Source organism: Phoenix dactylifera, chromosome 10, assembly GCF_009389715.1.
Source record: "Phoenix dactylifera cultivar Barhee BC4 chromosome 10, palm_55x_up_171113_PBpolish2nd_filt_p, whole genome shotgun sequence".
Classification (NCBI taxonomy): domain Eukaryota; kingdom Viridiplantae; phylum Streptophyta; class Magnoliopsida; order Arecales; family Arecaceae; genus Phoenix; species Phoenix dactylifera.
In genome coordinates, this window is record NC_052401.1 from 6,440,488 (window position 1) to 6,465,754 (window position 25,267).

At 35.9% G+C, this 25,267-nt stretch overlaps 3 protein-coding genes across 4 annotated transcripts; all 3 read right to left on the minus strand.

The window, feature by feature from the left end:
- Window positions 1–738: 738 nt before the first annotated feature.
- On the minus strand, window positions 739–4,967 carry LOC103720283. Its single transcript, XM_017845972.3, has one exon. The coding sequence runs from the start codon at window positions 1,553–1,555 to the stop codon at window positions 935–937; it is 621 nt and encodes a 206-aa protein (XP_017701461.2). The 5' UTR covers window positions 1,556–4,967; the 3' UTR covers window positions 739–934.
- A 295-nt stretch (window positions 4,968–5,262) lies between these two features.
- Window positions 5,263–14,762, minus strand: LOC103698759 (cystinosin homolog). Its single transcript, XM_008780806.4, has 8 exons — window positions 14,546–14,762; window positions 14,260–14,392; window positions 12,110–12,199; window positions 11,864–11,988; window positions 11,623–11,665; window positions 9,087–9,204; window positions 8,951–9,000; window positions 5,263–5,652 (listed from the first exon to the last, which is right to left on the minus strand). Exons 1-8 carry the CDS (start codon window positions 14,662–14,664, stop codon window positions 5,506–5,508), a joined length of 825 nt encoding a protein of 274 aa, XP_008779028.1. The 5' UTR covers window positions 14,665–14,762; the 3' UTR covers window positions 5,263–5,505.
- Window positions 14,763–17,286: 2,524 nt separating this feature from the next.
- Window positions 17,287–24,232, minus strand: LOC103720286 (phosphopantothenoylcysteine decarboxylase-like). 2 transcript variants are annotated; one of them, XM_039130902.1, is made up of 4 exons: window positions 24,072–24,232; window positions 18,188–18,554; window positions 17,611–17,912; window positions 17,305–17,500 (listed from the first exon to the last, which is right to left on the minus strand). In XM_039130902.1, the coding sequence occupies exons 2-3, from the start codon at window positions 18,524–18,526 to the stop codon at window positions 17,628–17,630; spliced, it is 624 nt and encodes a 207-aa protein (XP_038986830.1). In that variant the 5' UTR covers window positions 18,527–18,554; window positions 24,072–24,232; the 3' UTR covers window positions 17,305–17,500; window positions 17,611–17,627. The 2 variants fall into 2 exon arrangements, with proteins under 2 accessions (XP_008808139.1, XP_038986830.1); XM_008809917.4 differs by having other exon boundaries at window positions 17,287–17,912.
- Window positions 24,233–25,267: the final 1,035 nt, after the last annotated feature.

Below are 25,267 nucleotides of genomic sequence, written 5' to 3' on the forward strand. Positions count from 1 at the left end.
GTGCAGAATTATGTCCTACTTAACCGGCCGATGTGTAAAGTCTGATTTTTTTTTTCATAAAAAAAAAGAAGTCTAATGTTGGCCTAAACTAGAAACCGAAATTTACCAATAACCATTTACGCCTTCTAGTTGAAGTAGCCACCTGCTTATTTTTGTTCTTTCTAACTCTAAATTTTTTATTACTGAAAGGTTGTGTGCATTCTCACTGCAAATCTCTGATACAGGCATGTTGTTGATGACCGCAAACTAACTCTTTTAAATAGATATATACATAGAGATGGTTCTCATTTTCCTTGTGAATTTAATTGAAGTTATATGGAAAATTTAGGCAAACAAATTCCATTCTAGCCGACTGCTGTAACTGGTTTAAACCGTGTCCTACCCTTAAACCTTTCAACTGGGCAATTGATTTCCTGGCATCATTTATGCTAGTAACGTCATTCTAAAATTGATCTGCTCACTGTGAAATCATTGGCATAAATTTGGATCTTCCATGGACATTCTTCAATTCTTAATCATGGACTTTGATCTGCAGGTGTCCAATGTCGAGCTTGTTAGCATCAAAAAGGCTGGTTAGGGGAGTGAGCAACCTGCTATAATGGACTAATGGCAGATTTTTCTGACAATAATTCTTTTTTTTTTCCCTCTTCCCTGCATTTTCCATTAAAAGGAAAGATCCATGCAAAACTAGAGGGAAAAGAAAAAGAGGTTTTGGAATGAGAAGTTTGATACTTCAACTTTCTCTGAATCAATAATTGATTTCTTGGATCATTTCATAGATAATTTACAAAAGTTCAACATATGATACACGACCATAGATCTAGATGATAAACATTTTTGGCTGAAATGAAATAAAACAACAGGAGGAGAAGAAAGAGTAGAATAGAAAGAGAAATAAGTTCTCTCTTCCCTACGTTTTGTCTTAGCTGAAAGCTCATTTCTCCCCCACCACAAGCCAATCTTCTTCATCCAAGTAATCCCAAGAAAGCTCAACCACATAGAATCCCATGTCACCACCATCTTCGTCGCCACTCGAGCAGCTCGGCCCAGCCTCCTCCTCTTCCTCTTCTTCTTCGATCGTCAAATCAACAGGCTCTGGAAAAGAATCTCCATGGCCAAATTCTACATCATCTTCTACTGTGTGATCGTCATCCTCATATCCTTTGTTGCAGCAGTTGCCAGACAAATGGCTCAAGATCTCGCTCGCCGATGCCCCTCGGAGATTCACCATTCTTTCCTCGTCCACGACGATGCGCCATGATACCAACTTGTGGTTCAAAGCAACATCACATGCCTTGAGCTTGTACGTACCTTTGGCCTTGTTCCTGGACTTGGATATGGGGTGGGAGTGGCACTCCTGACACCTAGCCCGTCGGCACTTGCCGCCGAATTTCCAATGGTTGGTGGGCTTGGATGACGCCTTGGTGCAAGTTCCAGCGGTCGGAGGCACGCCGGAGCTATCGAAGATCTTGCCGTCGTGCCTTGGATTGCATGGTGGTTGCAAAATAATGCTTGGCCTCCTAACCATTCCATGCTGCCATCCTTCTCTCTTCATCTTCTTGTGGCTTGGCAATGGAGAAGGCTAAATGGAGATCTTAAATTTTGCTTTCTTGCTTGCTCAAATGGATAGGCTGGCGTTTGTTTCTACAACTTCTGGTTGTTCTAAAATGGTGGCAAGGCTCTTGTTTAGGACTGGTTATGGCCTTTGTTTAGGACAAAGCCAACGATGTCTGGTGGAAAAACGGGGCAAGCAATCCTTTTTTTAAAGAAACCAATAGCTGTTAAGGGACGGAAGTGGTATCTTGTGAGGTGATGCAAGGGGAAGGGAAGGTTCCGCGAGCCATGCCAAATGCTTGGTAAATTAGCACTTACTTGTATTGCAAGCAAAAGAGTATTTTAAACGGATTAGTCCGTGTTATGAGGTACAAACTAGAACTAGCTAGTCTCTCTCTTAACAGTAAGTCAACAAATTCCCCTCCAATTAGCCATGCCAAAAACTAACCAAACCTGGCCTCATTCTGATTGACCATGGCTTGTATTAGGGACTGCGTGGATTAGATTGTTTGGCCAAACTTTACACGGCTTGATTATCAATAGAGTCATATGGATTGGGTTAGGAGGCTAGTTAGTTGTTAGAAATTGGTTGATCAACTTTTTCTTTATTTTTTGATTGGGGGGTTTATAGAAACTCAACTCCTTAGATAGATATAGCATGCATGGAATCGCGGTATATGCCGAGTAGTGGGGATCAAAACGAGGATCAACACCTTTCAGAATCGAACCCTCGCTCCTTGTCTTAAGTGGCAAGAGGTTGTACCATCTTAGCTGAAGTTTAGTCGTTGGTTGATTGCTTTATTTTTAATTGTTTGTTCTCCAAAAACCATATGGAGTTGTGTTAGGTCAAAATTAGCTATGTTTAGATTATCTCAAGCATGTCAAGCTAGGATAGATTGGTTGGATCAAGGTAGGTCAAGGTTGGCTCATGTATGGTCGACCAAGAATTAATATCATGTTAGGTTTTCAAAAAGATAGAGGGTTGACTATTATAGAAAATTACCAACTATGATGAAATGGATCTATATTTCACATGCTTAAATGTTAGAGTGCCTCTTTCCTATCTAATGAGCAGCTTGCTAATTTGAAAAGGGAATAAGGATTAGCCAAATTATTACCTTATAAAAAGGTTTCAGATTATTTTGGAGATAATTTTGCAGAAAAACTTTAGCAAGTTAGAATTCGTAGAGCTAATCCTAAATAGTTGGGATAAGATTTGATAAGTATGGTCATAACAAGGGGTTCGATCTTGAGTTTTTTTCACCCTCAAACAGGGTTTGCATCAAGAAATCTCAACTCAATATCAAGTTTGACACAAGCCAAGTTCGTAGTTGTTGTCCTAACTCAAACCAAATAGCTTGACCATTGGCCTTCCACCTCAAATCTTTTGGTTAGGCTTAACATCCAATTTTCCAGTGATAACAATGAAGCATCCTCCAAAATATACCCAAAATGGTTGTAAACCATAACCGGTCATCAGAACAGCAGGCTATACACTTAGGCAATGGACAATATAATAAATTTCCTTTATATTAAAGGAAAAGGATTACAATTAAATTTGTTAAGAAATGGATCTAGAATTGACCTTAAAATTAGAATCAAAACCTGAAGGCACTCTATAGCACTTCCATGGGAAATGGTGCCGATTGCTTATCCTCTCTTTTATAAATAAAAAAAAAAGAATACAATGCTAGGGACCTCAAGAATGGTCCCAAAAGAGGTCTATACCAATCCTTTCATGATAGATTTATGGTATAAAGTATCAATCCTCTCATGACTCTTTTTAATACTAGGGTTGGGTCTTGAAGTACATTTTTTTAAAAATGATAATTTTACCTTTTGTTTCAGGATAATTCTCCCTAATTTCCTAGTTCTTATAGAGCAAGGCACCTAAAATATGACATTCTTCTCTTCTAGAAATAAACAAAAGAAGAACCAAGAACCATATGCTTGGATCCTTCTACTTTATTCAGATTTGTCATGCTTGAATCCTCTCTCTTTCCAATAGTACATGGTAACATTTGGGCTATGTGTACCCTTCCGCATGTACCCACCTAATCCTTTTAAATTTGTTATCTTTCAGAAGGAAAGTAGTCTTCAAGCGTGTTAGAAAGAGGCAGTTGGATTGCACTCATCTACTTGAGATTTTGGGGTTTTTTTTTTGTTGTTGTTGTTGTTTTAAGAAGAAAAGTGGATTCATCTACTAAAAAAACACAAACAAATATCCATTAAAATAGTCTACAAGAACCTACCAGGTCTGGAAGGTTAGGCTTTTATATCGAGAAGAAAATTAGGAAACGTGCACTCATGAATCAACCTACCATTTATATATTAGGAAAAGACAGAGAGAACTTGTCAACTAGTTTCTAATATGACTGCTAACATTTTACTTTTGATCTTTTATACAAAGATAAACCTGCTTTCACACACAATTAAAACTGTTTTTGTGCATGACTTGGCTGCTTTGTGGACAGGCCATGATCAAGTTTAGTATCAGATTTAGGTCCTTCAATTCAAACCAAAGTCCAGGCCAGGTCATCTAGTTTGAGGCTGCTCCCAAGTCCCAACTTGAATGGATTTGATATATCATATATAACTAGATTAAAAGCATTGGCCTGATCTAATCAAGGTATGTCCTCCCAAAATAACCAAATGTGAAATATAATTATCAGGCTCATTAAAGCATAAGCCCAATGTGAAGTCAAATTTCTTATGATCTTTTAATGTGTATAACTACTAAATTTGTTATGAAGCAGGTTCAAAAAAAGTACTTGAGCATGAGTTCCAATTTGATGCCCAATTGGATGGGTTATATTTTTTTTTTTTTTGTGGCATACCTAATCCACATTCTACATTATTCCGAAACACAAATTATGATATGTTTGAAATCATTATATGGCTACAACTTGAGTTGAGCATACTCTAAATCTTGTTGGTCCAACATGCTAATTGGGTTAGGTGGTTGTGTAATAATACGGCGGTGAGAGAGTTTTATCCTCCATTTAACTAAATCATCCCCATCCAACTCGATCCAATCTGCCATCAATCTAACCCATCTTAAATCTAGCTTGATATGAGATTATGGTTTGGGTTGAAGAAACCCCAACATTTGGCAAGGCTGAATTTAAGACACAGATGTTGGGTTGTGTCAGGTCCCAATTGCATACTATAGCATTAGCATTAGATGCAGACAAAATTAAGTCATAGCTTAGAATTTTCTACACGGTTAAAACATAAAAAAAATATTACATGAGTATTTGTAGACTAAAAAAAATATAACATTTCAGTTTCTGTTAGATGAACTTTATATAATAATTCTAGGTTAATTGTATTGTTAAAAAGTTGTTAAACTCAGATCGTTCTTTGATAATAACATGATATAACAACATTTTTGTAATAAAAAAATAATTTATTTTCATTTTGGATGTAATTGATGCCAAATCATACATATAGCTCTTTCAACATAATCCACAAAACTTTCAAGCAGGGATCCATGACACAACAATTGATGGTTCAGACCAATAGTTTTTGACCATGAAGAGAAGGCTTTCACCTCGTGTCCTCTTATCTTCGTTAATGTTGGTTTATCTTAGGCATCTCTGAAAAGATTGATGAAACAATATCATGCAAACTGGAAGGCTGATCGATTCAATCAGATCAACATCAGCCAACCTTATACTTGTGTGCTACATATTCCACCATCCCATATATACAGAACAGCATTCATGCATTACAACTTCATATAACGGTGTAACGCTCGTATTAATATATTTATCATCACCTGAATCCTGTGTTGCAAATAAGAAATCCTATCTAATGATATATAGATATAACCACAAGAGTAGTTTACCATATCAGATGCCAAGATATTTTTATTCTGGGATTTTGGCCTCCATTCTATTCACAAAAAAAAAAAAAAAGACAATAGAGAAGGAAGGGCAATATATCCCCTTATACCAATGTTGATTGAGGCTCGTCCGGAGGCTTGATAAGTGGGGCGACACTCTCTTGCATAATTGCCTGATTTCTTTCTTCTTTATTGGCAGGGTAGAGCACATAGTGCTGAAAGATAAAGAGAAGGTCGAAAAATACAACTTCCTGAAAAAAGAAAAATAAAAGACTATGAATTTGAGTTTAAGTTCATTTTGCTGAAAGAATATTGACCTCAGCAACCAATTTTGAACCCATCAAGTTTTGGACTCTTTAAGAGGATCATATTGGGACCAAGATAAAGATACTTTGGTTGTAATTCCCAAGGTAATCAGCCCATCTAGCAATACTCAACCTACTATGAGTGCCTTCAATATGAACCAACTATGGGAGCATGGGGTGTCCGCATACATTAAATATATCTAAAGCAATCTCATGTAACAAAGAAATTCAACTGGTACTTGCATTCAAAGTCTTGGTAAAACACAGTGTCTTATAGTGAAGCAAGGAGGGCTGTATCATCAGTGCATAAGAGTATGTGCAGAATTAAGAAGTTGAGGATTTAATTGTATTCATAAAGGTCTTATATATTTATTTGCAAAACCTTAACAAGTTCGGGAATTAGAATCAAACATCTGAAAAAAAAATACTCTCTTCTCAGATTATGGCATATAAGGGAAGTCCTAAATGACATGCGTAGAAGTTGTTCACTTCTCTGCCTAAAGCATGAATTTCTTCCTTCTTTTCATTTGTTTGCCTGGTAGACTTGGAAAAGATAAAGACAAGGAAATCAACCTGGCCTTTCTATATTGCTCACATAAAGAGACAAGAAGTAGACTTCTTTCTGTCTTTTTTCCTTTTTCCTTTTCCTTTTTCCTTTTCTTCCTTAAGAAGATTCCTTCCACAAAAGACAACCTTGGGCCAACAAGGGATCATCAAATGATGTAATCATTTTATAGTATCCAAAGTGTTGAATTAATAAGTAGATAGCTTTTTTGTTGATGAAAAGGAGGTTAAGGAGAGTAACCCTCCAATAACCACAGAAATAAGAAGAATTGTTGGACCATTGAGAATGGCCAACTTCATGGACAGGATAGAAGATTTCTGGCAGGCCATAAGAGTTACATACAGTGGAGTCCTTGGAGAGCTACTATTATGGTGAAATCAATTGGCTTAAAGCAGAGCATGAAATCTGTATGTCATACGATGAATAGTACCATTCACAATATTAGTAAATAGAAACTCATCCACGAGCCGATTCTTTCCACGTTTTGATACACACACAATCACTAACCAAGGATACAAATTACTCTAACCCACCAATATGAAATACAAATTCCTAAAACATCTGATTATCCATTTTGAGATATCTAAATCAGCACCAAAATCAACACTAACCTCATGTGTTCCCAAAATTTCTTCAGGTCTTAAAGTTGCTAATTGCATCATCATTACTTAATTTATTTCAGAACCATTTTGAAAAATCTTTACAAAGGTCAACATTATGATGATTTGATGGTCTAGATCTATACCCAAATTTATTTTCTGCTCTCCTTGTGGATTTTGTTTGTTCTTAATGATGGTATCCTGTTGGAAGAAGAACAGGGAAAAATTTTGGCACACAGAAATGAAATCCTGTTCTTTCAGGGCAAATCGACTGTTAGTGAAATTCTGATCAACTAAACTCTCAATAAACCAGTTAAAATTGTAGGGGAAAACTGAAACTAAGAGCCAAAGAGTTTTCTTTGAGAAGAAAATAGAGGAAAAAAAGAATAAAATGTTGAAATTTATCTCAGAAATTTCTAGTGACCCACTATGAATCAGGATTCACAGCTGATTGGCCAAAGAAATTATTTTGAAAGTTGGTCAAAATTCAGGAAAATAAAGGATCTGTATAACAAAATAAGGGAACATATATTAGCGAATACAAATGCTGTCAAAAAAAGAAGAGAAGATTTAAAAGTAAAAAAACAAAAAAAAAATATCAGAGAACTTCGTTAAATATCTAATACATACTCATGTGCAATTTAAGATTTTATTAAAATAATGTTTGGGAGTTAAGTAGAAAAGAGTCCAAAGAATCAACAACACATTTCCCAATTCTTATGAAATAGCTAAGAAGAGTTGAGAAAGAGTTCGACTATATCTAAGTGGACGAGAAAGAAAGCTGGCGAATTCAAACTGCAAAGAAACTTAAATTTTGATCAGGAAATGTGCAGCCTTAGATCAGGGAATTCAGATCATCAATCCTTCATGCATCAAACTTCAGAGGTTGAGAGCATTGCAGGACTGCAGAAGTAGCTAAGCCTACTGTGTTATACTAAAAGGATCCACATGAAGAAGTTCGGAAGCATCAGATACAAGGATGAGAGAGTCAAGCTATTAGAGTTCTGGAATACCTTCGGGCTAGTGTTTTGGCTAAGAGAACATATCTTCACATATTCAGTGAAATGCATTATTACAGGAATGAAATGAAAGTAAGAAATTTGAAAAGAAGATCAATGTTTATGTATCATTCAGGATGGCCAGGACTAGTAATAGGAAACCAAATAACTATCGTATAATCTCAGCTGGTATTGCACTTGAATTTAAAGTACTTGTCATGTATCCATGTGAAAACCTATTCCAATATCAGCGACAAGATAGCTACAAGTATATAATATAATGAAAAGACGACAATATTCCTCCAAAAGTACCGAGTTAATAAAGTAGGCAACAGTTTTAAGCTCGGACCATAGATGCAACTCTCAATTCAGATAATATGATGTTTTTATAAATTTTGTAGCTTTTGCCTCATTTATAATTTTCTTGGCAAGACTATTGACTATTTGTTTCACTACGTTCTGCTCAAAACAACCAAGAGGCCTAAGCAAGTATTCAAAGTTCAAACCAATCTATTCATTTTCTCCCTAAAATAGGTATTCTGTTTTGCAAACTGTCACCATACACAGATAAAGACTAGGCAACTGTCTTTTTTCATGAGGGTCCATAGTTCATCTTAGTGCAATAAAACTTCCGCCCATGTGATTTTATTGAGCTAATGGAATGGCAGTCACTTGCCGTCACTTTGAGAAGGAGTTGCGTAGACAGGGAAATTTATAGGTTCTCTCAACTGAGCATGCCATAACTTCATCATGCAGTCATCCTATTGCTTTTAGACCTTTTCATCCACTAGCATTATGAATCACAATCAGTGGAATTTCTTCTTTCCCCACCAAACTCAACCTCATGAGCAAAGGGAACTCTATTCTAACAGAATGGATCAAATGCTTGCTACATGTTTCTACCAAAAAAGTGCTTGTTTTATGTAAAAAACTGGTGTATATAACAAACAAATAGAATAATGGAAAGGACAGATTCTAGAAGATGAATATGCAAGCCCAACAAAGCTGTAGGGAAAAAACGAAGCTTTTATTATATTCCTTCATATAGAAAATAAAACTAGAGTAGAGATAGTATAGCATACCAATGAAAGCAGTGTTTTCCCAATGTTACCATAGAAGTTTACCCATGTATCTGCACAATGTTAATTTTGATCAAGAAAATGAAAACAACTATAAGAAAACTTTTGGAGCGCTTTCTATAAGAAACATGTAACACACCCTGGTCTATAGATTGTACACCCAGCTGACCAAAGTTCAGGATGCCTCCCACTAAATCAAGTAAAATGTTGCCAATGCTCCAGCCAACCGTGCTCTTGCGCCTAAAGTTCATTATGGCCTAATAAAGAGAGCTAGGTAATGTCCATAAATAAGATCCATTAAGAAAGAAAGCAATAAACCTAAGTCTAGCATCAAAGAGCTGAACATAACAAATAGGATAGGCAGAGAGACCAGATAGAATATTTGTTTTCCACTAAATGAATCAAATAAGTTTATCAATAGCATCACATGTTTTTTCCTCAAAAACAAAAAGAATACAATGCTTCATATATGGTCCTTCTAACTGAATTTCAATATCAAGTTCCAGATAATAATCTTACCTCCCTGTTTTTTCACTAATTTCATATGCCTAACTAAGCCTTGATTTTAATTTGAATGGCTTCACATTTCATGAAGATGAATACATCTACATTGATGTAAGAAAATCATAATCAATAGAACCTCATTTTTTTTTAATGGTTTGCCTGTGTATTTTGCGAGGTCTTTTACTGTAGAAGATAAAAATAGTTGTTATATTAGATGAAATATAGCATAACCATAGAAATTTCAACAAAGAAAATTTTGAAGTGGGAAACTCAAGTTCATACTTTCACAGAAAACACATTTCTGGATTTCGATGTTGGTTCTTTAAAGCTTGCAAACAACACTTAATGCATTTTAATACTCACATGGTGATACCCACTGAAATTTTGATTTCAATCTGTTTTAATTCCACCAAAATAAATTCTGGGAGAAGCCAAAGCAGAATGTGATGCTAGCAACCTTCAACCCACCAAAAACTTGAATACTCAAGTTTCTCTAAGTTGACTTTGAAGAACTTCTATCCATATATTTTTAGCACTTTCGCCCAGTTAAATGTGCCTGTAAAGGTCTGATGCCTAAAATTCGAGTTGCAATGTCTAGGTATCAAGGTGTTCCAGCAACACCAGATATCATCCCCACATCTAAAAGGTTTTTATAGCTTTCTTGGTTATTTATCTAAAGATTTCTTGGTTATTTTTTTCCTACTAACTCTTTCTGACTTCTTATAATCCTCCAAGCTAGATAAATTTCTCCACCTCCTAGATTTTCAACCTAATTTACCATGTTCACTCACTTACCATGTTCACTCCCATACTGTTTGTTATATCATTATTCTTAAATTAAAAAAATCCCATTGTATAACTTCAACCTGAAGCTCCTTTTCTTCCATTAACAAGCTTATAAACCTCATTCAAGTCCTAGTGTCTCAAACCATAAAACCCTATCCCCACCAAATTTCAAATCTGAGAATTTAACAAGTGCCTTGTTTGGTTGACACGACAATTAAGTTACCTAAAACCTTGTAGATCCTATTCCCCATTACGTGTAAAGAGAATTACCAATTACCAAATTTTAGAAGAACCAACCTAATAATATACTATTTATGTAAATGGATCTTGCGTATTATGTACTTTTAAAATATGGTAAGGCATTCAAATATATAGTTTTAAATTTACAGCCATGTATATCAAAGATTCACAATAAAGCTTCCAATCGTAAGCACTAGAGCTTGGGTCACTAAACCTTCACAAGTAGTATGCCCTTAAGGAAATATATCCAAGTTCTTTTATTCACTGGTGGGCATCTCTGTGCATCTTTTTTTTTGGCCCATATTTTCAATTAAATTTTAAATCACTGAATAGACAAATGAATTGATTTATAACTCACGAAGAGAAAAGAAAGTTGTGGCTTGTGATAGCAGGAATACTTTAGAAGTGTATGAATCGTATTTTCTGTGGGAATAGTATATGAGAACCTGCTGTGCTTATTGGTTGCAGTTGACCAAAAGAAGACGCAGAGTTTTTTAAGAATCAGTGATACCACTACTAGGGTTAAAAATCCTGGACCTCTCCCAAATGAAGAGGGATGCCAACCAACCGATCTAAGGCTAGTTCGCAGAGGAAGAGTAAAGTTATAATGATTAGAATTGTTTACATACTTTCCATATGAGGCTATAGGAATTCAAATCTCCTAACATAAAAAGCAATTATATTGTAAGTTCGAAAGAATATTTTCTAGATTAAATCACCTAAGTTAATTAACCTTTACAGCCAAAGTAATCTCTTGTAAGTAGACCTCAATGACTCAATCTACTAAAGATCATTCAGATAAGAATAGTGACAAGCATAAATTAACATATTGGTGCATTTCCCATGCAGAATTTGGAATTGGAGATAGGAATTAGCTCTCAGTGAGAGGAAAATTTGGAACTTCAAAGATAGGAATGCTTTATTTTCAGATTGGTAATCAAATTAGAATTTCTCTTATAATGCTTGAATTCCTATATCAAGGCTACCACAACAATTCATTGATTTATGCTTTGCAACTTTCAGATGAAAAATGCGATCTTATATTATTCCTAAAATTGCCTGCTAAAATAAGAGAATATCTTAAGAACAAACCCCAATCAAAGACAGGAAATAGGAAATTTATGAAACTGCAGAAGTATTTTTACCTGTGGTATGTACTTGATCGCTGTCATGATAACTTGTATTGTGCTGAAACACGCATGCAATAAGGAAAGATTAATCAGATTATCAAATTGATGCCAGGAAAAAAATGTACAAATTGAAGATATATCTGCGGTAACTTGTTATTTTGACATCCAAACATCACAGTACTAAGCCACCAAAAATGTTTATTTGGATAACCATAGGTTAAGAATTTAACTTTTTTCTGAAAAGACAAAGAATTACTTGAACACGGAAATGAGCCAGAGCCATGAATGCTTTGGCCAGGCTATGATCAGACAGACCACAGCAGAAGCCAGAACAGCTGTAGTGATTCCAGTGCAAGTTTTCGAGACCTTCTGAGTTCCACGCTGTCATTTTAAAGATAATAATGTGAAAAGTGAGCACTTACAATGAGGGATTGGGGAGGGCAAGATTGTCACCTATCTAGAGGATAAAAGGCTGTAGGTAGTTCAAGATAAGATCACTTACTTCATAGATTAAAACTTGGAATAAAGTAAAAGCTGTCAATGCAACAGCATGCACTGAAAAAGCGACATCATTTGCAGCCACAGGAATCATCTGCCATGATGGGGAAAAAAGATGTATAGATAATCCATTTTCATGTATTGTCACTTTAAACAATGTTTAGGATGGCAATTCATGTAAGCAAAAATCTAAAGTAATGTCATGATCAACTATCAACATCACCATAATTAGTCATCGTCATTTTAAAGTGGCAAAAAAACTGATTGTGTAGATTTAAAAATGTCAAATTGGAAATGGCGCTGCCTGCTCAATTACGCCTCTTTGCATAGTTAGGCTAAATTTAATGTAAATACAATGTGAAATATATAGGCAAGCCTCCTTTCCCTTAAAGAGGGAGGAGACTGGTCAACCTCCAAACTTATAAATATGAAAGCAGAATTTATGTAGTTTAGACTGCAATTCAAAAATAAAAATGTTTCCCGGATCACTTTACTACTAATTTTAAAAGAACAAAATTTTCGGATTGCAGTAGGATCCATATATGCTATTTCCTGTTGGAATTAAAATACATAAATATATGCACCATAAAGAAGGCCAAAACATCATGCACAGGATTGAACATGCATGCATGTACAGCCTCATAAAGTTCAAAGTTTCAGTTTAGGTTTGACCAGATATCAAAAAGATTTTGGCAAGTTTCAAAGCAAACAGATCAAAAGATCCCCCGAAGTAGCAAACAAGAATCAACCAAATCAATATACCAAAAACAATAAGATCTTATATGGCAATCCTCATTGGAGGTGTCTTACTGATATATGTCATTGAGGAGACTTGTGTTACTGCTTACAACATTTTATCCTGGCTGTACATGGTGACTACAGAACCTCCACAGTCCATATCATGTAAATATGGTGGACAATATGCACATCTGCATTTTCAAACTAATGCTCTATAACTAACATGAAATAGTAGCTCTCAAGGAACCCCTTGTTTGCACTTTGCAGTAATAAATGACTGACCAAGAACAGATCTCGCACCTACTTTGGAATGGGAAAAAGTTGGGAAAATGAATCCTCCTGGTTAAGCCATCATTAAAATAATCGAGACATTTAGTAGCATAAGAATAATACAGCAGTTTTTATATGTTCCAAACTAAAACAATCCATATAGTTGAAAAAAGGGACCATAGCGAGCTGGAACTAGAAGCTAAGTGTGCCATCAAAATCTACCATAATCCCACTTCACATTGTCCATGAATTGGACTGGTATTAGATAATATTATATAATATTAATAATTGTCAAGTGCCCTTTTTTGGGATCTAATCCCTCTGCTCTATCTTGACTAAAGAACTACACAATAAAGAAGATTTTTCTTCAGAAAAAGGTAAGATTTCATCTACTTCATTATCATATAATTGATGAATAATATTTATCTTGTTTGTATCAATCCAACCTCAAGCACACCAAAATTTTAACTGAAGGCACATAAAAACCTACAATATCTTTATCCATTCAACTAAATTAATCATCCAAACCATTAGAACCTCAACTCTGAAAAGGACATCAGCATTTCAGGTTCCGAAACATAGTTAAATGGACTTTTGCCTCCAACCGACAAACTAACTAGACATCATAAGGCGGGTAATTGGTGCTCATAACATCATATTGGTGATTATATAATTAAAAGAAAAAAAACAATTACCACAATAACACCATGAAATGGCCCATTTACATAAGGTTATGACCATAGGCTTCTAATTTATATGTATAAATATAAAAACAAAAAGGCTAGTATAGATTTATGTTTTCTTGGGGTGTTATCTTCCAACTCCAAAAACACGAACCTTCACACCAGATAGTGAACTAAAAGGCGCTGTTTGGTTGACAAGTTTTGGTAAAACAGGTTTACAAAAAATTCACAACGAATGAGTTTTACAAATCTGCCTATTTGGTTGCTTTCCATAGAATATGTTCTGCCAAAATTGACAAATCATAAAACCTGAAACATGAGTTTCATGACAAACAAACCGCCCCCTGTTTAAGAAAAATTCATGTTTTTAAGATTATCTGATTTAAAAAAATCCGCGGGCATCCAAACAGCCCCAAAGTGTTGCAATCCAAAGAAACTGAAACACATATCAAGAACCACCTACCTCTTGAAATCCGTACTTCTCATGATACTGCCTCTGAATTGTGGGGCTGAAGAACATCGCCGCATTGTATATAAGATACGACGAGTGCTTCGTCATGTTGAGCACCAAGAAATCAAAGTTCAGCCCAACCACACTGCAATTCCCCACCAATCAACCCACAACATAAGTCATCCAGCAATCAAAACCTCAAGAAAAGAACAAAAGCCCAATCAAAATCCAATCTTCCCCCGAGAAAACAGGACTTGAATCTAAAATTGCTGCAAAAAAAAAAATCAAAAAATCGAACCTTTTTCGCCTGTAATTGAGTATGACTTGAGGGTAGAAGCTAAAAGACCATGAGAAGAAGGCGATCCATCCAAAAACCTGGTAGGTGACCTCAAGGTATATAGAATTCCAAGCAGCCATTTTTTCCTAATTTTACGAAATTTTTATCTCTTTTCCCTTCGCCGCTCAGAGAGTAGAAGAAAACTAGAAAAGGGAGATGAGAAGCAAGAGACCTTCTTTTTCCTTTTGTTTTTTCCCGAAGGCCAGTCGTTGATTGGGCGAACCAACGCGGCCGATGAGGTGATTAAGGCCTTCGATGTGGCCAGGATTTACGAAAGAACCTCGTGGGTAGGGAGTGTTATATTGCTGTTCAGGGTAGGGGCATTTTTGGTAAATGACTCGTGGAGTTTTAAGGAGGCCGGCGTCTACAGTGTTGGAATCTGGTTGGGATCTCGGCCCAAGTGCATGGCAGTGATGGACGTCGACACACTAACGTGTCTTGGTGCCTACGCTTGACCAAGGGAGTGAAAAATGGAATATTCCAGCTGAGGGCGACATCCGCAGAGTGAGGCCATGCTTAGCGTGCGATGCGGGGCTGGACAGTTATGCTTGCCGATGATTCGGCCACAATTATTAACTAGATCTAGAAAAATAGATAGTATGTGTGGGTGTCACCCTCTACTCTGAGATATTTGGCTCATGGCCAGTGATGGCATAGTATTTCAGGCCAAATATCTATATAAAGAGACCAAGGAGTCCGCAGATTGAATAGTCTCATGTGTGACCAATTACTGTAAAAGTGCTATATGGATCGAAAAAAGGGAGTTACCGAGGACGCTTCGAAATATATTATTTTTTTGATTCTTTTTAGATGTGTATGTACTAAAGCTGTATAAATTATTCGCTTTAGTGGAAAAAAAATTCTGAACTTTATTTTCATTTTTTTCAATAAATTGAATAAATTAAACCATTTATTTAGGGTCAGAAATTAAAATATTTAAAAATTGAATAGGAAAGATTTTTTTGGGGCTCAAGGATCAGTAATGATGTTATTCTATTATCATTGTCACTCTATCTAAAATCATTATTAACCATTGTAATGATTAAACAGATTTTATAACAACAGTTATTGTCCAAATTATTGTTTACTTGATTTTTTTTTTCAGGTGATATAAACTTTTTTGGAAAGAAAAATTAGAATTGAAATGAAAGAGTCTCGTTTCCAATCTATATACTCTGCAACTGTATCTTGTCTCATCCGCAACGAGTTTACGACTTCTTGCGTTGTTATAGTCCAGCTTATTTAGCTTTTGTCGGTAGAAATTAATTTCTCCTGTTCTAGTTTATAGAAAAAAAAAACTTTTATTATTATTATTATTATTATTATTATTATTATTATTATTATTATTTACAATAGCAGCTCACACACGACGGATATGGGTATAACCAACAAAATTAGAAAAAGAGCAAATAACACAAAGATCAGGGCACATATGCATGGTCACCTTAGATGAATCCTTCTGAATGGTGGGCCGCAAATGAGGTCATCCAGTCCGCTGCACTGGCCGCAAAGGAAGCTCTTCTGCTTTTTGTCATACATACATCATGTCATCGAACTCCATGTACTGTGAAACCATATATATAATCTGAGCACAGCAAGCTCGCTCTCTCTTTGAAGCATGAATACACGGCTCGATTACGTGAACATTGAAGACCTTGCTATTATCTATATCGGTAATTATCAAATGAAGTTGCTAACACCTCATCAACATCTTTCCGTTTCATGCTACTACTTGTGCTGTCAAGCATTCAAAGAATAAACGTGTCCTCAAGACCCATCTCACCTTCTCGGTCCACCATACTCGGTCGCATTCTAGTGGCTTACCAATCACTCAAATCTTGCAGTAAGAGAAAACAAGGAAGAAAATTATAAAAAAAAAAAGGAAACAAAGTGTTTTTTCCTTATCAACTAATTCATTTTGTTATTCTTTTCAGAAGAATTGTTTTTTTTAAAAAAAAAATCAGAAAATTAGGAGTATAACTTTTCACATTACAAGTTGCACTCCAATGGTGGGAAGGAGGGTGATCCTTGACCAGGGTTTAAGATCACAGTGTGTTGCCTCATGGTAGAAGGTATTAGTTTTTGATCAGTTATGGGGGTTAATGGAGAAAGTCTGACTCATATCCATCCTCTCTCTTTTCTTCTGTAATCCCAATTATTTTGCTTTGCTTGTTCTTTGAGAGTTCAACTTCTAATGCACTTCGTTATTGTTATCATTGTCATCTTTAAAATGTTTTTTAACACATTAGTTTCTGACAACTACAAGTGGCTTAAGAGAGAATTTTGGGGTTCTTTTGGGTGGTTTTATCTTTTAATGAAGCCTGGGAAGGCAACACTTGCGAGTAATCCCTACAGTTTCCATCCAAAAAGACAATTCCGGTGGTCATGTTCTTTTATCTCCATACTTCTGAATGCAGCTGAATTAGGTTAGACCCCATTCTTCCAAACAGCACCTTAAGACTGCTGGAAGGTGGAGTTTCTCAGCATTCTAAAGCTATGAAAACATATTTCAGCAGCAGAAGGGAGTTCTGAACTTGCCTGTAGCTTCATCCCTGCACAATCTAATCCGTCAACGGGCAAAGATCAGAGATAAGTGTGACCGCAAAATTCTAACAATCTGATGACCTATTCCTAAGAATAGGTGTCCATGGTGATAGCGAAGAATAAATCATCATGTGGTTTAAGGGTTTCCCAAATGAGGAAGATTCCAACTGTCATGATTTCTACACATTAAAATCTGGATCATGAATCTATTGCCATCCATCATGTACATCACAGCCCTTCAGTTTATAGGAGACAATAGAATTTGCCAGAAGATTTTTAAAGTATTATACAACTCTAATTACAAAGTCACTATGGCTTCTTAAGAAGCAATTTAAAAGAACTATACTCCAATGCAGATGACCTTCCTTCTGACTGACAAGGAGAAACAACCAAAGTGGATTTTTAAGCATAGTATCTTTCATTATGCAGAGCAAAACAAGACAGCTACAGAGAAAATGTTAGGTTAAAAAGTTGATTAGCACCTGATAACATGTGAGAATCAACCAGATCCATTTACTGGCGATGGCTTGTAAGCAAGCCTCACTGTAGTATAGATTACGGAAGGTTCAGCCATTGCCCCATTTCCATAATCTCCACAAGCCAGCCTCTTCGTGATGGATGGAATCAAAGTTATACCAAGTTCGCCGATTGCTTCTAAATGACGCTTCGTTAAGGGGTTGTTCCACATGAAGGTGTTCATGGCAGGAGCAACATACAGAGGCTTGCTGTAATCCCAAGCTCGCACAATGCATGTTAATAGATTGTCACAAAGTCCTCCTGCAATCTACTTAAGGCAAGAAGAATATGCATGAATGCCATACAAAGCAATGTATCAATTAAATTGGTAGGGCATAAATAATTGCTAGCAGATCAGTGTAGAAAGACAAAATGATCAACAGAAATCATCGATGAATCCATTTTCACATCATTTTACTACATGGACTATGCATTCAAACAAATCAAAAAACCCTTCAGGATAGATTAGTGCACGTTACTAGCAATTTCTTTTTTAATGGAGCCATTAGTCCAGAGCTGAAGTTTAGTAGATTGTACACATACCTTAGCTAGGGTATTTGCTGATAATGGAGCAATTACCATAATATCTGCCCATTTTCGTAGTTCGATGTGCAACACTCCATCTCCGATTTTCTTCCAACTAGACCATTCATCATCATCTGTGTAAAGAGTCACACCCCTTGGAAGTGATGCTTCATCTAAAAAGTGCAAGGATGACTTTGTGGATACTGCTCTGACTTCTGCCCACTCCGAAAAACTACGGCAAAGAGACTCAAATTTTATAGCAGCTACACTTCCGCTGGCAGCCAGGAGAATCCGTGGCTTAACAGGCTGCTCATGGTCATGCATCACATTATCTGATGATGACTCCACCTTAGCCATCACTCCCTCTTAAATACAGGAAGCTGAGCTGAAGATAATCAGAAATAAGAGAAAGGAACTGCTTATTGAAAACTAATGATTCCATAGTTAATAAAAGGAACGAGGGAGATAACATGCAGTAAGGAAGATGTTTATAAACTTTTGCAGAAAGGCTAAATATAACAAATATGTGGAACTACTGTCTATTCTGTCAATTGTCTCATTCAGATTTCAGAATATAAGCATAGTACCTTTTCAAATGACCTGCTTCAATATATTTCATGGTCAGGTGACTGAAATAAAATTATTATAATCATACGAGGTTACCATTAAAAAGCAATTATCCTCTCATCTAAAGCTATCAAGATACAAGAAATTTTTTCTTTTTAATGTAAATTTTGGTTAAACTAAGTTGAATGTGTTGAAGACAACATGGTTCATTTTCACACCATCATATTGAAAGAAATTCCCAAGCTAACACAATTCTCATCGAACTAGTATTGATGAAGATAATGTACGACAATTGGACAAAGCAAGCGTATAGCAGTAGGTGTTCTAGGAATAAAGGTAGATTGTGAAGAGTAGGAGAAAAAATATTGCACGATGGCCTCAGAAGAACCCTATCTCGCAACAGCTATGACACATGAATTCTATTTTTACCTCACTATGTGGACTCAATTTCCTGAATGCAGATCCTTACCAAAAGAAGTGCCCACCAGTTAAAACAGCAACCCTGCTGCAATTAATTCAGGTACGCGGACAACAAAGATTCTACTTGAAATAACAATTACAGCCTATCTATGCTTACAATATATGTGCAAGTGCGCATTATTATTCAATGAAAAATCCTTCGCATTCAGGATCTGGACATAGATGGATATCACCTTTTTCTTTTGTTTTGTTTGGGTTGGGTTGTGGGGGGGGGGGGGGGGGGTTTAGCAGGTAAATTTGGAGATTTCTATAGCTGCTGCCAGGGGTGTAGTTCAAAAGGCACCATGACAGCAAGAAAACAGCTACACAGCTGTTTCACCACTATCCCATAATTATTCTGAAGTGATCTCTAAGATAAAATACTTCCAACAATATAAACTCAATCTGGGTTATCCATAAAATAGATGACAAATTAACACAGGCATGCCAGTTATCCTACAGCTTCCAAAACTTTATACCGTTAGCAAGTTTGTTTGCTCTTTTTTTATTTGGTAAACTAGGTGAAGATTTAAAAATATCTCTGTTATTACCGCATAAGCATAGTGATCTACCAATCTACATTACTGGGCACCATTTATACAATAAAAAATGTATGCCACCTGTTTTTAAAGTTTTTTTCCTAATGCTTTTTCTGGTTGTCCATGTAACTCCTCAGTTATGAAATGTAAATTCTACAGAGCAATCGTTTCCATCCGTCCACTTGGAATGCGGGTACTAGAATTTAATAGCAACAAAGTAGCAAATACAATGATAGGATGAATTAGAACCAATGGGAGCTAAATTTAACAACTTAAATATTTTTAAATGATTAGCTAATAGAGACTTTAACAGATGATATAACTGATACAAGTAAAACTTATGCAGAATATCTAGCACAAAAGGAAAGAAGCAAGTAAAAAATTTCAGGATGAGACAATGCACATTGCAAATTAAACATAGGGGAGCTAAATTTAACAAATTACAAATTTTTAAATGATTAGCTAATAGAGACTTTAACAGATGATATAACTGATAACGTAAAACATTTGCAGAATATCTAGCACAAAAGGAAAGAATCAGGTGATAATTTCAGGATGAGACAATACACCATTGCAAACATAAGGGAAAAAGAAATGCATTCATAAGCTGGAAAATTGGCGTATCTTGGGGGGGCAAGTATGTGCAGGGCAAATTATGCGGGGAGATAACTGTGTCATTCCAGAATTATGCACAGCATTCAGTATTAAAGGAAGAAGCAAATGACAATTCTGAGATGGCATGATATGCCGATGTAAAGAGAACCAGAAGGGAAATGAATACTCATGGGCAAAGAATTGTTATAAAATAGAGGAAGATAAATTTGATAAGACATAATAAATAAAGGGCAAAGGCCTGTAACTAACAATGCAACTGAAGATGTAATATTTGCATGTACATCTGTATTGGTGTGTAGGATCAACATGCGCTGAAATGGACCCATTTTGTCTGCCACGATGTCTGATAAGTCGCTAGGCATACCATGTTAACATGTGACAATCTCAGGCATGGCAAGTGATCCTTTAGTCCTTGTATAAACGTGGATCATTAATTCACTTAAGTGGATATGAGGCTAAAATCTCGTTGTATATCAAATCATATTGTTGGCAGTCTCACAATGCCCTTGGAAAGACACAACTAGGAGAGCATAATCCAAACTTGGATGATTTGTAGATACAATCAAGGTTGAAGGGAATGCTGAAGATTTCATATTTATGATTTAATTTATTAATTTGATATAACTGGCATTTTTTGGACAAACTTAGTTGATCAACATTGTAGGTTGGCCAGTATTACCATTGGATGCAGTCTTGTTCATCTTGGCCACTAATTCTAGGTGCCGACACTTTTAGCCCACATTTGTTTGGCCCCAATAAGAAACAACACAAACTAATAAGACGATTCATAGTTCCTCTCCCTCTCCTCTCATTCTTTCTCGATTCATCTCTAATCTTCCTGTTTCTTTTTTTCTTCTCAAATTCTTCTCTATAGCATTTCTATGGAGGCAGTTTCTAGTGCGAGAGATTTTATTGTTCTTTGGGTACTATGCTCTAGGTCTTGAATCCGAACAAATATACAAAGAGTTAAATTGGCGGCACATGGAAAGCATAGCAAATGGGAATTAAGATAAATAAAGAAAAGTTTCTAAAGTATTAGCAAGCATATAGACTATGGAAAGATTAGGAGGTTACTGGTGGCAGTAAACCTTCAATAGAGGTCAGACTTTAGGTCTTACCTTTTTATAAATGTTACTAATACACTAACTCTCACTGTTCAAGTGAGGGTCCATTAGTGTACAAACTTGTAGATGATATAGCAAAAGCATATAAGACTAGAGAAGGGGTGAATGTCAACTTGGACTTGCAATGGGAATTCTAGAGAACACAGCCCAAATTTTAAATTGACCAAAATGGAGTACTTATTCTCATTTCAGACGATAACAAACAAAACTAATATTGTGACTGCAATTATAATTTCTCACCAAGAGGTTAAAAAAAACAACTATCATTATTATTATGATCTTTGTTCCATTATAAAAATTAGAGATGCAAAAGATATCTATAAGAAAACAAAAGTGGCAGTGAATTAAAACACTGATCTTGAGCATTATACAATCATTGCATGAAAAACAATGCTGAATAAACCAGTAAAGTATGATAAGACACAGTATGAAAAACAATGTTGAATAAGGTAGTTTTTAAGCATTAAAGAATATTAACATTAAAAAGAATACATTGTGGCAGAACTATAATAAACTAGGAAGGGTTAGTAATAAGAAAAATACCAGAAATTTAGTAGATGAAAATGTGAAGGTTAACATCATTTAAAATCAATTAAGATGGTGGGAGTATATGCAATGAAGACATAGGAAGGCCTGGTATGAAACAGGTAAAAACTTGGCGCCAAGAAAGATGAAGACTAAGATTACTTTAATATAACCTGAAAGCGGGGGTTTGAAAAGTGACTATACAGAGGATCTGGACTTTGATGGAAACAAATAGCAATCAGGAATTAGAAAACCAAGCTAAATATGATAGTGCTTATTGGTTATCACAAGTTATGTGATGCTGCTATGAATAAGTTATATGAAACTTTTAGTTCTGACTTAACAACTTACGGTTAATCACTGATACATGTGGTTCCAGGGCACCAGATTTTGTTAGCCCTCGTTGCAGATTGTTGTAAGTATAACCAACAAAATTGTCAACAGAGCACCTTAACCTATTCCATACAGTTCTTAGATGATTCAGTCTCAAAAATGGGTTATATAGATGGATGCCATAAATAACTGGCATCAAATTGCAACAGATGAACAAAATGGCATCCCATCATTCTACCAACAGACCTTGTCTCAGCTGATAGGGCGATTATATGGATTATGGAATTATCCATCTAAGACTCAAAATGACTTAAAATTGAAATTTTTTTAACCACTCGTGAATCGGTTTTGAATTACCAACTGCGGCAACACTAGACAAAAGAGGGATACAAATCTGAAACATAAAGTATATTTAGCAGCAGGAAAGCCAACCTTGTTGGCTACACAATTTAAACATATGCCTTCGAAAGCAACCATAAAAAAATACCCTAGACTAGGGAAGAGTTTAACAAAGCAAAAGACAGCATTTCACATAAGAAATCAAATTCATCTCTAAGGTAAAGCCAAAGAGAAATATCAAAACAAAATACTTTGAAGCATCATCATCCAGTATCCACTAGAATACTACTTTCTACTTCACACTAGTTGATGCAATAGAGTTTGCTGCCCATATGTTGATTGCTTAGTGATTATCGCACAAATGAAGCAAATCTGTAAGGTATCATACATTTTACCCGCTCAGGAGCAACCCTCCCTCTTATTTATGCCAAACGTTCCCTTTTACACTTGGAATCTAATCAATTAACCTGCACATGGAAGCTTCTAGACAAAGTGGCCAAATCACATATAGGGCCGCTTGGGACCTAAGAAGCATGACTGAGGACCTAGATGATAGGGCTGAAAACGAATTAGGTAACTTATTTCTGTATTTGCTCCAATTGTATACACATTTGGACTGTGCAATACTGAATCCGTACTTAGCAAAGTTCAGTTTAGGTAACTATTTTTTCTATGGGAATTAGAAAAGGAAATTCAATTTTTCAACAAATTATTACACTCATAAACTCAGTACATAAACAGAACTACATAAAAAAGTGTCTCTACACACTGGAAAACTCCAAAGGTTTCTTTTTCTTTTTTCTTTGGTGTAAGCTTAATTTTAAGTATTTGCAAGTTCAGGAAGAAAACAGAAGGTGCCATCTTTTTATAATCGCTTGCCTTTCCATGAGTTAAACAACCATATTAGTCACTTTTCCCAAGAAAAAAAAAGGTTTTAATGCCCTTATTCTCAACTTGCGCTCAGGTCTACAAATTCTTCTACAGTTAGTTTTGCACTCAAATTTATTCGCATTTTGTCCCACCCACCAACTCTTTCATGAGCTATGGCAAATCAAAAGCCCCCCTTGAGCACAAGGTTGATGCTAAAGAAGAGTCCTTTGTCTAATTAATCTAATGATTAAAATTTTAACATGAACGACAACAATAAACATCAAGCACAAGTGCATACAATGGACTTAATCAGATAAATTACTCTTACATCAAGCAAAAAGATGATGAGATGAAATAATCTGCCAATACTACCAACATTCCCGGAGACTTGGCAGGAAGATTATGAGATGAAGAACAGATATTTAGGCTAAAGAATCAAAGGAGTTTGTGATTTTGTTAGGGATTAGGGTTGGATAAAAGTTTTTTACGGGTGGAGTGCAGATAGGAATCAAGGAAAAGGAAAGAACGTACCTGCTCAAGGTCAGGGAGTGGAGGCGGGGGAGGCCGCGGCCCTCGCTTCCGCCGGCGGCGCTCCGCGGTTGTTCTTTCCGGCGAGGCGGAGTTGGGAGGGGAATGAAAGAACGGGAGCAGCGAAGCACCGAAGAAAGGGAGGAATTGGCACGGCGACTTTGTTTGAATTAAAAAGCGAAAATGGTTATTACAAGTTAGCATATCCATCGCTGAAAATGGCCAGGCCGGGCCGGAGAACACCCCTACTCGAGCCTGGCCCGAAAGTTTTTTATTTCGGGCTTTGGGTCAGGCTTAGGCCCAATTTCTTTTCTAAATCCAGAATAGAGCCCAATTGGGCCAGCCCGATGGAACTCAGCATAGTGTTGACCTACATGTACGACCACCCCATCGCCGACGCTTAGGCCCTGTTTGGGGAGCTTTTGGAGGGCCAAAAAGCACTTTCTGGCCCTCCAAAAGTACTTTTAGATAAAAAATGGTGTTTGGTAAAATTTTTGAAAAACTGTTTCAGCTTTTGCGGGAAGCTGAAAACAGCTTTTGAGGAGAAGCTCCAATATAGAGCTTTCCGAAAACACTGTTTTCAACTTTGTCGGGAAGCTGTTTTTTGGACCAAAATACCCCATTTAAATCACACTTTTTTTCTCCAAAACCCTCATCCCGCCTCTTCCTCTCTCACTCATCCTCTCCCTCTCCCTCTCTATCTTCTTCTTCCTCTCAATGCCGCAGCCTCTGTTTCTTCTTCCTCTTCTTTTTTTTCTTCTTTTTTTTGTTTTGGGAGCTCGTGGCTGCCCACGGTGGCAGCCACTATGCCAGCCACCATCCATGTCCAGCGACCCCTCTATATTTTAATAAAATAAGATAATAAATAAATAAAATAAAGAAAAAGAAAAATAATGAGTGAGTGGTAAATAATCTGATCTAAATAAATAAATAAAAATATTAGTAATTATTTAACCAATTTTATCACCTAGCTAGAAAATTTGTTAGAGAGATAAATGGTCATTAGAAGGATGAAAAATTAATTTACATTAATAATTATAATATTCTATATATTTATTATTATATTATACCATAAATATAATATTATATTACATTATATCATAATACATTGATATGTTATGTTAAATAATATAATATTATATTAAATTATTATTCTATAATACATAATGTTATAGTACTATATTATAATAATATTATAT

Coding starts and splice junctions, on each gene's coding strand:
- LOC103720283 (XM_017845972.3), bottom strand. CDS start 1,555: ATGAAGAGAGAAGGATGGCAGCATGGAATGGTTAGGAGGCCAAGCATT.
- LOC103698759 (XM_008780806.4), bottom strand. CDS start 14,664: ATGGCTGCTTGGAATTCTATATACCTTGAGGTCACCTACCAGGTTTTT. Junction 11,666..11,863: donor TGGCTCATTTCCGTGTTCAA/GTAATTCTTTGT, acceptor TGCGTGTTTCAG/CACAATACAAGTTATCATGA. Junction 9,001..9,086: donor TGTACAATCTATAGACCAGG/GTGTGTTACATG, acceptor AACATTGTGCAG/ATACATGGGTAAACTTCTAT.
- LOC103720286 (XM_008809917.4), bottom strand. CDS start 18,526: ATGGCTAAGGTGGAGTCATCATCAGATAATGTGATGCATGACCATGAG. Junction 17,913..18,187: donor CAGCAAATACCCTAGCTAAG/GTATGTGTACAA, acceptor TGCCTTAAGTAG/ATTGCAGGAGGACTTTGTGA.